We start from the raw sequence: 14,235 nt of genomic DNA, 5'->3' as shown, positions 1-14,235 counted from the left end.
GAAAAAAAAAAAAAAAAAAAAAAGAAGAAGAAGAAAAGAAAGTAAGTTCAAAGTAAAGTATCAGTAGTCCATAAGATAGAAATCTCTTGCAGAGCCTCTGCCACTGTGAACATCAGCACAGTTGAATCTGAGATGAAGAAGCAAGTCGGCCTGTACAAATTGCATTTAATTTTCACCCAGTAGCTCTCTCTTCAGGTCACTGGGCAATTTATGTCCAGACCCTCTTTGTAGAGAAGGGGAAGAGGGCCAATGCAGCGCTCCATAGTTGTTCATTTCTCTTTGCTGATGAGAAGAAAAAAATTGCTTTCTATTTCATTGTCCTCCAAAATGCTTTGTGTTGGAGAGGGCATCAAAATACTATCTAGTGACCCTTGACTTTTCTTTTTTCTAGAGCAAAGACTCAGGTGGACTGAAGGCGGCTATGATAGAGTTGGTGGAAAGGTTAAAGTTCAAGAGCTCAGACCCTAAAGTAAGTATTGTTTCGGAATTAGGTGGGTGTTGGTAAGCATTTGTTCTCCAAACACTGAGTTTGAGAGATGCTAATGATCATTGGTCTAAATGTTACATTAAAATCTAATTAATCCTGCCCCTCAGAAACAGTGTTCTAATATGCCTGAAGATAAGTCCTCTGTTTTCTCCCTTGTCTATTTTGTGACTTATAGCACGTAATCATTAATTGTTTTCCCTGAACTGCAGAGAAATGCATTTTTAATCTTTATTAGGCTTTTGAGACTTAAGTCCTTTCTGTCCATTAAATCCAGCCAAAGGCATCTGAGATGCTGATTAGCATAATACTGAGTACTGGAACAGGATCCAGTTGATTTTCAGTGCTGATGTCTTATGCATCCCCCACTTACTGGGGTCAGCTGTCACCATGAATGCCTTTTTCCTTATGACCTGGAGTCTGTTCTGGGAAATGGTTGAAGTGTCCCAGATTTTTTTTTATGATATTCTGAGGCCTGAAGGGTTGATATCCTGGGAGGTGCCATACCAGGGTGGGGGTGGATTGAAAACTGAACATGCCGGAGGGATTATGACTAACAGAGACTCCCTTCTTCTTCCAACTGAGACATTTGTAGCACTACCTGCTATTGGGACCAGCTGGCTCTGCCTGAGATTCACAGCCTTTCATGATTAAGTAGGGAAGAGAAACAATTTTATTTTACTTTGTGTATTCCTTTTTTCCCCCTAAATTCTTTATAAAGGGAATGGGGTGGCATTTCTTGAGTACCTGCTAAGAGACAGGCATTGTGGTAGGGGCCTTACATAATTGTGGTGAAATACACAAAACAAAATTTTAACTGTTTTTAAGTGTATTGTTCAGTGGTGTTTAATGCATTTATATTGTTATGTAACCACCAACACCATCTAACTCTGGTATGTTCTTATTATCCTAAAGTGGATCTCTGTACCCATAAACATTTAATTCTTCATTCTTCCACCCCTTACATCCTTTTGATTGTAGTATTAACCCTGTAAAGTAGTATCTTATTCCTAATTTATAGATAGGGGCACCAAGGCTTGGAGAGGTAGGGTCATTTGCTTCAACTCTAGTATAATATAGAGGTGGTACTTAAACTCTGGTTCCATTGGCTATACTTTATGTCCTGCATCAAACCAAGCACTAGGTTTTAACCCTTTTCTACTATGTAATCACTTTGTGTCTCTGTATTCTAAACTAGAACATTATGAGTCAGAGCCATAGACAATGACAGGCTTTTCAAATGATGGCTGCAATTGCCAATCTACAAAATAATATGTGATACTGAAAGCGTTGGGGCATCAGCACTATCTCTTGTATTCTGGTGTAGTTAGGGTACCAGAGAACTGTGTGTCTTGATAGAAAAACAATTAGAATAACTTCTATCAAGTTTTCTAGCTCAGAGTAGGTGAAAGTCTAAGCTAAACTGGTATAAGTAGCTTTTCCTTCAGTGAAGATGAACCACTAACTTCTTAAGGATCACTGAAAGCTTTCCTTAGCAAATTCACCTAGTTTCTAGGGTACCAGTTATGATAAGGGAGACAACTGTATTTTCTGTTTCTGCTATACCTATATGCTTGTAATTAGCAGGACAGTGAAGAGGGAAAGATGATGCACGTCAAATGCTTTGGCTTCCTTTGTGAAAGAATGTAGTGCATCTGATGGAAAACTTACAAGAAGTGAAAGGACTGAGTGGTCCCATGAGGAGAATCCATGGAAGCCTCAGGATTCCCCCATGATGCATCATAAGCTAAAGAACCTGATTTGATCTTGGGTATGTGGGTACATGCTCACCATCTTTTTATCTTCAGGTCCTTTCTTATTCTGCCACATGCATATGCTGTATATCCTTGAACATAATTGAAGAATGACTACTAGGTCAGGAGGGATGGTAAAAAAAAATAGGCCACTTAAATATATAATTTCCATACAAAGAAAATTTTTCTAGAAATAAGTTGGAATCTTCCACAAGAACCCTTATGTTTTCAGTCTCTTCTGTTTCCCCTCAGTACCTTCCCGTCCCCTTTTCTGAGTTGGCTTATTTAAGATGGGTAGTGTGTCTCAGGCTTTATGACCTGTCATTTCCTGGTGCAATGACTTTACATAGAAGCACTGATTGAGTCGTGGAGGACTGAGTATTCTCTGCCTCACTTCCTCTTGAATTCCCTAAAGCTGCACAAAACTTGATTAGTCTAGACACTGAAATCTACTGGAAACTGAGTTAATTTTTAACCGAGTTTTGCCAGAGACCAGTGGAAGATACGTATGTTAACCATTTTTAAAAATAATAAAATAATATGTGCTTATAGATGAAAAATACAAACATTCATAAAGGCAAAGTAAAATGAATTCTCTTCAAGTTAACCAGTATAAGAATTTGATGTATAACCTTTTAGACATTTTTCCATTTTTAAAATTTTTTACAAAATTGTACTGTCCTTTTGGTCTTGGAGGTCCCCTTTATTTCATTGTGCAGAATGTCATGGTTATTCTTTGTTAATAATACAGAGTTAATTCTTCTTCTTGCCTCATTTTATCCAAAATATTTGTGAGATGCTTTCTTTTCTTCCAGACTAGTGATTGTTAAATTCTGCATGCATGAAAATCACCTGGAGGACTTATTAAAATAGTGTGTTGAGCCCACACAGTTTTTGACTTAGCTGATCTGGGTTGACTAGAAATTTTCATTTCTTTGTGCCTTTTTTTCTTTTTTTGTTATTGTGGTACTGTCAGTTGAGCCAGAGCCATGCTCGGCAAGTGCTGTACCACTGAACTGATGCATCCTAACCTCTTTTCATTTTAAAGACAAAATCTTACTCAATTGTCCAGTCTGGCCTCAAACTTGTGATCCTCCTCTCTCAACCTTTCGTGTAGCTGGGTTCATAGTTATGTAGCTGGAATCTCAAGTGTGCAGGTGGGATCACAAGTGTGTCAGTGAGGTCACAGGCTAGTGGCTAGAATCCCAGGCACCACCATGCTTGCTACAAGAATTTTCGTTTCTGTCATGTTTCCAAGTGATGTTGACATTGTTGGTTCAGGAACCACTTTGAGAATCACTGTGCTTGACCTTGGCTATTTTTTTTCACATTTGTTTTCATTCTTTTCAACAAATAGAAGAGCACCTGGAAATAAGCCTGATTTCAGCTTTGAAAATGGAAATGAAATACAGTACATTATGAAAGAGAGAAATCAAGCAGAGAGAGGAATAGGGAATGGGAAAGGGAGATAAATTGGAAAGTCATCTAGTCTGCCTAAAGGAAAAATAATGCTTAACCCATCATTTCCAATAAAATCAGCAAAAGCTAAAACAGGGAAAGGGGTACTGATTAGGATAAAGGAGGATAATCAAAGCCCAAAGCCCATGCCACAGTTCAGTCATAGGTTGTTCTAAGCCAGAGGAATGGTAGGAATCATCAAATCCAGCTCCAGGAATGAGCCAGAGGACAGAACTCTGAGCCTGAGATGATTGAAAAATATGGCACAAAATTTTGTGCATGCGTGTTGCTGTGGTGAGCCCTACCTCTAGGCATTTCAAATCTTTGTGAAGTGGCTGTATTATGGGAAAAGATCACTTATAATAGCAATCTTTGGTTAGCAAAAAGGAGTACTAGTTAGTAGTCCTTTCAGTAATAAACCTGATAGATTCAGTTTGCAAAATTTTTTTCCAGATGGATTTTCAAAAACATTTATTGTGCAAAGCAGCATGTTTTTTTCTGATAATATTTTACATAGAAGATAGATACAGTGAATCAGGGCTGTGTGTGTGTGTTTGCACATACACCTAGAGTTTTAAGACATTTACAGCTTTCTGAGTTTATTTTCATAGCTTTCCTAAGTACAGAGTTATCTTCCATAGTTCATCCAAAGGAAACCAAAGCTTAGAAGACACATCATTTCCCTCCTCTCCCTTTTCCTGCCTAGTCTTCAGAAAGCATTGAACCAGAAGGCTAACATGCTAAGCTCAATCAAACTAGCGTCTTATTATGTAGTTAATAACAGCCACTTTCTCTATTATGTATTGATTGCATTTCTTTCCCTCTGAGATGTGTGCTTCATTGTTTCCTGTAACTGGTGCTTGAAGCAAACAGTTAAAAAGCACAGTTGCTTTTCTCAAATTTATACTAATAACAAGTTATTTTAAAGAAACATCTTAAAACTCTACATTATCCTCTGTGATTGATGTGAGATTAAATATGGTATCTGGTCTTACTGAGACTACCTACAACGTAGGTCTCTACCCTCTATCAGTGTTCTTTTTTATAATTTTAATTTTTATTAGTACATTGCAGTAAATGAAGTTTACAGTCATCTTGGGGTAGTAGTGTTCATACTGAAGCATAAAACCAAAGATCTGTCTAGCAACATAAAATTAGTTAAACTAATCTTAGAACTGTTTTATTATTTTAAGTTATTTATATAGAATTTCATAATTGCAAAAGAACTTCATGGTCATTTTTCATAGCTGATATCAGTGGCACAGAACACAGCTCAGTCCTTCACTCAAAGTTCTATGCTAATCAGAATGCCAAAAATTGTAAGTTTTGCATCTACAAATAGTATTGAATATAGTCAAAATATATAATGTAATTCTCATTGTTAGTATTCTGTTTTTCACAAGGGTCAAGCCAGACTTCATCCTTCTTCATTCTTGTTCTGCACTAAGACAGAAGCATTCGCCGAGGAAGTGTTATTTAATCAACTAAAGTAGAGATGGCTCAGCTATCAAGTTATTGTATATGACAGTGTTCCTTTGCTTGAGACCAAGTTAGAAATACAGACCTATTTCTGTATTTTTCATAAAAAAGTAAGTAGGCAATCTTGGAGGGCATGAGTTATGTTTATCCCTGTATCCTCAGTGCTTATTAGCATGAGGCTAGCATATAGTGATGGATAGGCATTATCTATTATAACAACCCCATGAAAATAAGAATTTGTTAGGTTTTATGGATGAGCAGTTTAAGATTAAGAGAGATTAAATAGTTTGCTAGTAAGAGATGGGAGTTAGGACTTTAGCTTCAGACTTGTATTAGTCCATGTTCTTTACCTCTACTATTGTTGAATTCACAGAGAAGCAGTTATACATCATCTGTCATCCCTAGCAGTATGACCCTTTATGAATTATTTTCTCCTTACTCTTCATTTACTTGCCTTTACTAGGATCCTTCAGCCATACAGCTTACACAGTCTCAGAGCATCTGGACTGGTGAATGGCCTATTCCAACAGAAAATGTGGGGAGGTGGCAAAGGAGCTATAATCTCCATTGCATTTGGCCCTAGCTGAATGAAATACTGAGGCAGGCAGGTGCTTTAGCAGTTTGACCTGACTGATGGAGGACACCAGTTGGGAAAAATACCTGTGGTTTCTCATGCCCAGGGTAGGCTCTGAGGGATGAACACCATTCAGAAGCATTTTTATCCTGTGTAGACACCTGGGCAGTAGAAAGAAGAAAAACAAGCCCCCCCCTTCCCTGTTCCTTTCCCTTTATCCACATAAAACAGAACAACTTCTCTCTTTTCACCCTCCCCTCAATTGTAAAAATAGTATTTATTGTCTGTACAAAAATTTGGAAAATACAGACAAGTATAATGGTATCTCTTTTCTTTTTTTTTTAAATTGAGTTTATTGGTACATTTTAGGGATACAGTACAGTTACATTCATTGTTGAGATCTTGTACCTCTACACAGTTCTTGCTTCTCATTTTTTCCCCTTGTCCCTGCCATCCCTTCACCCTCTTCTCCCCTCCCCATTTACAAACACTTTATTTCCATTTTTTCATTTTCTCACATTTTTTTCATTTCCCTTATTACTCTTCCCCTACCCAGTACACCTTTAGCCCTTTTCTTCCCATTTCACAATGTCAGTTATCTCATTAGGATCTTATGTACTATTGCAGTTTATTCACACCAGAGAAACTTTTTGGTGTGGTATCTCTTTTCATAAACACTCTTGTTTGCAAACAGTTTGGTTCTCAAACAGATTCATTTAACAAAATTTTGTTTTGTTTACAAACTCTGTATCTGGTGACAAACATGACTGTGGCCATCTTTCCCACACAAACACAAACATGGCCATCTTTTCCACAATTGTAGAATAAATTGTTTGTGAACCAAGGTACCACAGTATAAAGAAGAAAGAAAAGCCACTACTATCTGTAATGGATCGTAAGTTTGGGGCATTATTACTTACTTAAATGCAGATTCTTGAGCCTCGTCCAGAGCACATAATTCAGTAAGTAGTTCTAAGATCTGCTTCCATGATTCTGAAGTACATGGTTAGTGACCATACTTTGAGAGACATGTGAAAAAAAGGGATAATATGCTGCTTTGCCTTTTACACAGCAAATAGTATATCTATCTATATCTGTATATCTGTTTTGTTTTCTGCTTTTTTTTAACCTAACATGCCTTATAAATGCATATACTTTTTGTCATCTGAATCTACTTGTTTCTTTGAATCTTGGTTTAAAAAACTAGAATCCTGAAGGGCAATCTACATTTACTGTCAAATGGAAATTTTACCCAATAAGCATTTCTGTTTTTTTCTAATGGCATGAACAGATTTTGTGAGATAGTTCTTTTGGTTTTGTTTTTATAGACATGACAGTTGCAGTCTAAAGGTAGTTGGGCGCAGTGGAAACTGAGCTAATGTAAATTGGATTCCTAGTTCTATAGTCAGCTGAAACCACCTGTTTCATAGCCTCACAATCCTCACTGGTCGGTATGTCTTACATATGGTGACCAAATAGGGCTCATTTAGAAAGCTGGAGCCACCTGCTCTAGTCTTCCCACTTTACAGATTAGGAAACAGATGTACTAAGAGGGTAAAAGGCCCACCAAGCCAGCTGTAAGAGCCACAGTATGTTGACAGTCTTCAGTGTTACACCTCTACAACTTTCTCATTAGAGTTTACTGAGAGAGATTAGAATCCTGATGTTTTTCTGATGGGAACGTGAAATGGTGCGGTCACTTTGGAAAATAGACTGTTGGTCTTCAAAACATTAAGCATAGAGTTACTGTATATACCAAAGAGAAATGAAAACAGGTTCACGTAAAAATGCATATACCAATGTTCATAGCAGTGTTAGTCATTCTGTCCGTAAAGTAGAAACAACCCATATGTCTGTCAACCGAGGCATGTATAAGTAAAATGTGGTATGTGTGTACAGATGTACAATGGGATATTACTTTAAAAAAGAAGTGAAGTACAGATATATATTGCAATACAGGTAATCCTTTGAAATACGGTATAAGGGTTTGACATCATCACCCTGGCTTGGACTCAGAGCCCTCTCTCCTGCACGACCTCCTCTGGAGCCACGCCGTTTCTAGCAGGCACCAACACAGTGGTAGGAGGGTAGCCGCACGGGCACTGCTGAGCACCCCCCCCCCCGCTATTAGATCCTAGAACGCACACTGCAGAGGCGTGGTGGGCTCTAAAGGGTGGTGATTGATCCTATTATGTTTCTGATTGTATCGATAGGGATAAAGGATAGGGATTGATTTGATGAGTTGTTTGCTTAATTATGAAAATAAGAATGTCTATAAGTCATTAGAGAATCAAAGGCTGGGACACAATGATATCAGGAAGATTTAATGACCCAGAGATTGAATCAAGGTCAACCCAACAGCAAAAATAAAGATGAGAAAACACTTAAGCAAGCCACAAAGACAGACTTCCAGTCCACCAATGGCAAACAGTAGGGCAAAGGAGGATGAAAAATTCAGATAGTGAACCTTCAGGACACTCAGAGCTCACAGCAAATGAAGTAAAAAAACTGATCAATCAAGCTCTAGAAAAATTCAAAACAGAAATTATTTCCCAGTTAACCATAGAGATGGTGAGCAAAATGAAAGACATGATTCGAGAATCCAGAACAGAAACTGACAAAAAAATAGATGAGCTTGGGAACATAATAGAAACCATGAAGGCCCAGAATAAGAAAGAAATGGAAACAATGAACACCCAACATAGGAAAGAAATGGAATCCATTAAACAGATTCAAACAGATATCCAGGAGATTAAAAACTCTATTGAAAGCATATGTAACAGAATAAAAGATTGCGAGGATAGGATCTCAGATATAGAAGTTAGGATAGCAGACAGTGACCATGAAAAGAGAGGTCTCTTAAAAATAGTCAGGGAGCATGAGAAATCGATCCAACAACTTCTAGATGATGCAAAGAAGAATAACATAAGACTGATAGGAATCCATGAAGTACCAGGAGAAAATGCAAATGACTTAAAAAAGCCGTTCAAAGAATTAATGACTGAAAACTTCCCAAACAGAGGGGAAGAATTAGACATACAGGTAAGCGAGGCATATAGGACACCAACTAGCCACTATCAAAAAAAAATCTACACCTAGACATATAATAATCAAGATCCCAGAAACCCAACAGAAGAACAAAATACTACAAGTAGTAAGAGAAAAGAAACAAATCACATGCAAAGGAAAGCCCATCAGAATCACAGCAGACTTTTCAACACAAACCCTCAGGTCAAGGAGAGCCTGGAGTGAGGTATTTCGAGTCCTAAAAGAAAACAACCGACAACCAAGACTGATGTATCCTGCAAAACTCTTCTTTCAAAATGGATATAGAAATAAAATACTTCCACAACAAGAACACTTGAGAAACTTCATGAATACTAAACCAGCACTACTAAGAATTTTAAACAATATTCTAGAAAAAGACAATGAAGATCACAACACCAGGAGGTCCAACAGAGCAAATCAAATAGCCAAGGCTAGAAATTAAAAAGAGAGGACAAAAAATAAAGAGTCATCAAAAGGACAATAACATGACAATAATAAGTCAGTACATATCAGTTATAACTGTCAATGTCAATGGCCTCAATTCACCAATTAAGAGAAATAGATTGGAAGAATGGTTTAAGAAGCAAAATCCAACAATATGTTGTATACAAAAACACACCTAGTGCAAAAAGAAGCCCATAGACTGAAAGTGAAAGGATGGAAAAAGATTCTCCTCGCAACAGGAGCATGGAAAAAAGCAGGGGCATTCGCAAACAAAGCAAATTTCAAACCAAAACTCATTAAGAGAGACAAAGAAGGCCACTACATCCTTGTAAAGGGAACAATTCAAGAGGAAGAAATGACAATCATAAACATATATGCACCAAATATAAATGCCCCCAACTATACAAAACAGATATTAAGTAACATGAAAAATGAAATAACCACTAATACAGTTGTAGTGGGGGATCTGAATACCCCACTATCAAGAATAGACAGATCATCTAGGCAAAAAAACAACAATGAAATACTAGAACTGAACCAAGCTCTTGAACGCATGGACTTACTAGACGTCTATAGAGTATTTCACCCCACAAAATCAGAATATACATTCTTTTCAGCTGCACATGGGTCATTCTCCAAGATAGACCACATACTAGCTCACGAAACAGGTTTGAATAAGTGCAAAAGAATTGAAGTTATTTCCTGTATATTATCAGATCACAGTGCAATAAAGCTGGACATCAATAGCATAAGAAACTGTAGGAACTTCACAAACACATGGAAATTGAACAACACTCTCCTGAACAATCAGTGGATCACAGAGGAAATCAAAGAAGAAATTGGACAGTTTTTACAAATAAATGAAAATGCCAATACAACATACAGGAATCTGTGGGACACAATGAAAGCAGTTCTATGTGGAAAATTCATAGCACTGAATGCCCACATTAGGAAAACAGAGAAGCTCAAATAAACAACCTAACAATCACTCTTAGACTCCTAGAAAAACGAGCAAAAAAACAACCCAAAGCTTGAACAGAGAGGAAATTATAAAGATTAGAGCAGAAATCAATTCAATGGAAACTAAGAAAATGATACAAAAAATAAATGAATCAAAGAGTTGGTTTTTTGAAAGACTAAATAAAATTGATAAACCCTTAGCAAATCTTATCAAAAAAAGGAAAGAAAAGGCTCAGATCCATGCAATCAGGAATGAAAACAGCGAAGTCACAACAGATCCAACAGAAATCCAGAGGCTCATCAATACATACTATGAGAACCTGTACTCTAATAAAATGGAAAACACAGAAGAAATGGACAGATTTCTAGATACCTAAAAATTAGCAAAGCTATGAATGAGGATGATAAAAACATTTTAAACACCCCAATCAAAATCAGTGAAATTGACAATGTAATTAAAAACTTACCAACAAAGAAAAGCCCAGGTCCCGATGGATTCACTGCTGAATTTTACAAGACATTTAGAGAAGATCTATTGCCATTACTCTTCAGACTTTTCAACGAAATTGAAAGAGAAGCAATACTTCCAAATTCATTCCTGGAAGCAAATATCACTTTGATTCCCAAACCTGGGAAAGATGTAACAAAAAAGAGAACTACAGGCCAGTCTCCTTAATGAATATAGATGCAAAAATCCTCAATAAGATACTAGCAAACAGAATACAGAGGATCATCAAGAAGATCATTCATCCTGACCAAGTCGGATTTATTCCAGGGATGCAAGGATGGTTCAACATACGTAAATCAATTAATGTAATACACTATATTAACAAAGTCAAGGACAAGAACCACATGATCCTCTCGATAGATGCAGAAAAAGCATTTGACAAAATTCAACACCCATTCATGATGAAAACTCTGCAAAAAATTGGAATAGATTGTCTCTGTCTCAACTTAATAAAGGCTATCTTTGAAAAGCCAACAGCCAATATCATATTAAATGGCCCAAAACTGAAAACCTTCACGTTAAAATCAGAAACAAGGATGCCCACTATCACCACTCCTCTTCAATATAGTTCTGGAAACATTAGCCATAGCATTTGAACAAGAGAAAGAAATTAAAGCAATAAAGATAGGAAAGGAAGAAGTTAAACTGTCATTATTTGCTGATGATATGATACTCTACATTGAAGACCCAAAAAACTCTACCAAAAGTCTTCTCAACTTAATTGACACTTTCAGCAGAGTAGCTGGATACAAGGTCAACACCCAAAAATCAATAGCCTTCTTGTGCACAAATAACAGACTCACTGAGAAAGAAATTAGGGAAATAATTCCTTTCACAATAGCACCCAAAAAAATGAAGTATCTGGGAATCAACCTAACAAAAGAAGCAAAAGACCTCTACACTGAAAACTACAGCACTCTAAAAAAAGAGATCGAGGAGGATTTAAGAAAATGGAAAGATGTCCCCTGCTCCTGGGTAGGAAGAATCAACATAGTGAAAATGGCTGTACTACCAAAAACTGCTATACAGATTCAATGCAATACCAATTGAAATCCCAACACTATACTTCACACAACTAGAAAGAAGAATCCAAAAATTCATTTGGAACCATAAGAGATATAGAATAGCAAAAGCCATAGTAGGCAGCAGACACATGGCAGGGGGTATAACAATTCCCAATTTGAAACTATACTACAAAGCCACTGTGATAAAACAGCATGCTACTGTCAAAGAAGCAGACCTGAGGATCAGTGGAACAGATTGGAAGACACAAAAACAGCTCCAGATGCACTCAGCTACCTCATCTTTGACAAAGGAGCTGCCAGTTCCCACTAGAGGAAAGATAGCCTCTTTAATAAATGGTGTTGGAAAAACTTGATCTCAACCTGCAAAAGATTAAAATTAGACCCTTATCTGTCACCATGCACTAAATTAAAATCCAAGTAGATTAAAGATCTAAACATAAAAACAAAAACACTAAACTTGCTGCAAGATAAGTTAGGCAGAACTCTGGAGGACATTGGCGTAGGAAAAGACTTTATGAACAAATCCTCAGTAGCATGGGAACTAGCAGAAAGAATCAACAACTGGGATCTCATCTTATTAAAAAGCTTCTGTACTGCAAAAGAAACCATCAACAGAACTAAGAGACAACCTACAATGTGGGAAAAACTTTTTACCAGCTGCTCCTCAGACAAAGGACTATTATCTAAAATATATAAAGAACTCAAAACAACCAGCCCCCCCAAATATAAAGACCTAATTCTAAAGTGGGCATCTGAAATGAACAGACATTTCTCAGACAAAGAAATAAAAGCAGCAAGTAAATATATGAAAAAATGTTCCACATCACTGGTCATTCGAGAGATGCAGATGAAAACAACACTGAGATTTCACCTTACCCCACAAAGAATGGCTGCTATCAAGATCACACAATAACAAATGTTGATGGGGTTGTGGGGAGAAAGGAACCCTTCTCCATTGTTGGTGGGAGTGCAGACTGGTGTAACCACTATGGAAGTCAATATGGAGATACCTCAAAGAGCTGGAATTAGAGGTTCCATTTGACCCAGCCATCCCTCTGTTGGGTATCTTTCCAAAAGTGAAAGAATCATACCACAGTGATACATGCGCACCCATGTTTATAGCAGCACAGTTTGTAATAGCTAAAACTTGGAAACAGCCCATCTGCCCATCAATTGGAAACTGGATAAAGAAGATGTGGTTTTTCTACAAAATGGAATACTACTCAGCCATAAAGAATGAGAAAGTAGATTCATTCATAGTTAAATGGGTACATTTTGAGGGTATACTTCTTAGTGAAATAAATAAGGAACACATGCAAATACTGAATAGTATCTCTGATGTGAAAAACTAAAATAGTACTCAAGATCCTAATGGGACACTTAGCAAATAGGAAGAAAAGGACCAAAGGTGTAGGGACAGTGAGAAGGATACGGAAGGGGGAACAAGGGAAAAGGAAAAAAATATGAGAAAATGTAAAAATGGAATTAAAGTGTTTGAAGGGGGGAGGGGAGGGGGAAAGGAGGGTGGGGACAAGGGGAAAAAATGAGAACCAAGACCTGGCATGTAAAGGTACAAGATCCCAGTAATGAATGTAACTGTACTGTCTACCTAGAATGTACCAATAAATTTTTTAAAAAATGAAATACGGTATAAGGGCTGAAAATAATTTCCTCTCTGCTTTCACCAAGGTAGTTATTAGATGAGACTGACTGTTTTTTAAAAAGACAGATTAATAAGAAAAAAGAAACAAATTTTTTTAATCCACCTGCCCCAGCTTCCCAAGTGCTGGCAACTTGGAAACAGCCCATTTGCCCATCAGTTGGAAACTGGATAAAGAAGATGTGGTTTTTCTATAAAATGGAATACTACTCAGCCATAAAGAATGAGAAATTAGATTCATCCATAGGAAAATGGATACATATTGAGGATATACTCCTAAGTGAAATAAGTAAGTCACATGTGTAAATACCGAATAGTTTTTCTGGTGTGAAAAATTATAATAGTACATAAGATCCTAATAAGATAATTGACAATGTGAAATGGGGAGAAAAGGGCTAGGTGCAGGGAATGTGGGAAGGGTAGGGGAAAGGTAATAAGGGAAAGGAAAAAAATAGGAGAAAAATGAAAAAATGGAAATAAAATTTTTTAAATGGGGAGGGGGGAGGGGGTGAAGGGAGGGCAGGAACAAGGGGAAAAATGAGAACTAAGACCTGTCATTTAAAGGTACAAGATCCCAATAATGAATATAGCTGTACTGTATACCTAGAATGTACCAGTAAACTCAATGAGGAAAAAAAATAATAAAAAGAATTCAGTCTTAAATAACACAATGGGAAGGCTGGTTATGGGGAGATGTCTAGGAAAAAGTGTGATGCACAAGGTTGTAAGGATGTTAGGCAAATTAAAATTGACACCATCTCCATTTATAAGAATTTCTAGTGACTTAGAATCACCTCCTTCTTCTGGTATGGGGGGCCTCACCCTTAGCAAGTGGCAGTTT

General features: G+C 37.1%; 1 protein-coding gene across 3 annotated transcripts in view; it reads left to right on the top strand.

Annotated features, from left to right (window-relative positions):
* The window catches only part of Trim44 (tripartite motif containing 44), a 109,889-nt gene that overhangs the window by 30,194 nt on the left and 65,460 nt on the right, over positions 1–14,235 (top strand). For all 3 annotated transcript variants that reach the window (XM_010612569.2, XM_010612568.2, XM_033756489.1), the window contains exon 2: positions 392–469. In XM_010612569.2, coding sequence (XP_010610871.1) covers positions 392–469 — 78 coding nt within the window. The remainder of the gene's footprint in view (positions 1–391; positions 470–14,235) is intronic.

This window comes from Fukomys damarensis, unplaced genomic scaffold (genome assembly GCF_012274545.1).
Source record: "Fukomys damarensis isolate Sample0158 unplaced genomic scaffold, DMR_v1.0_HiC HiC_scaffold_27, whole genome shotgun sequence".
Classification (NCBI taxonomy): domain Eukaryota; kingdom Metazoa; phylum Chordata; class Mammalia; order Rodentia; family Bathyergidae; genus Fukomys; species Fukomys damarensis.
This window is presented reverse-complemented; position numbering and strand designations above follow the sequence as displayed.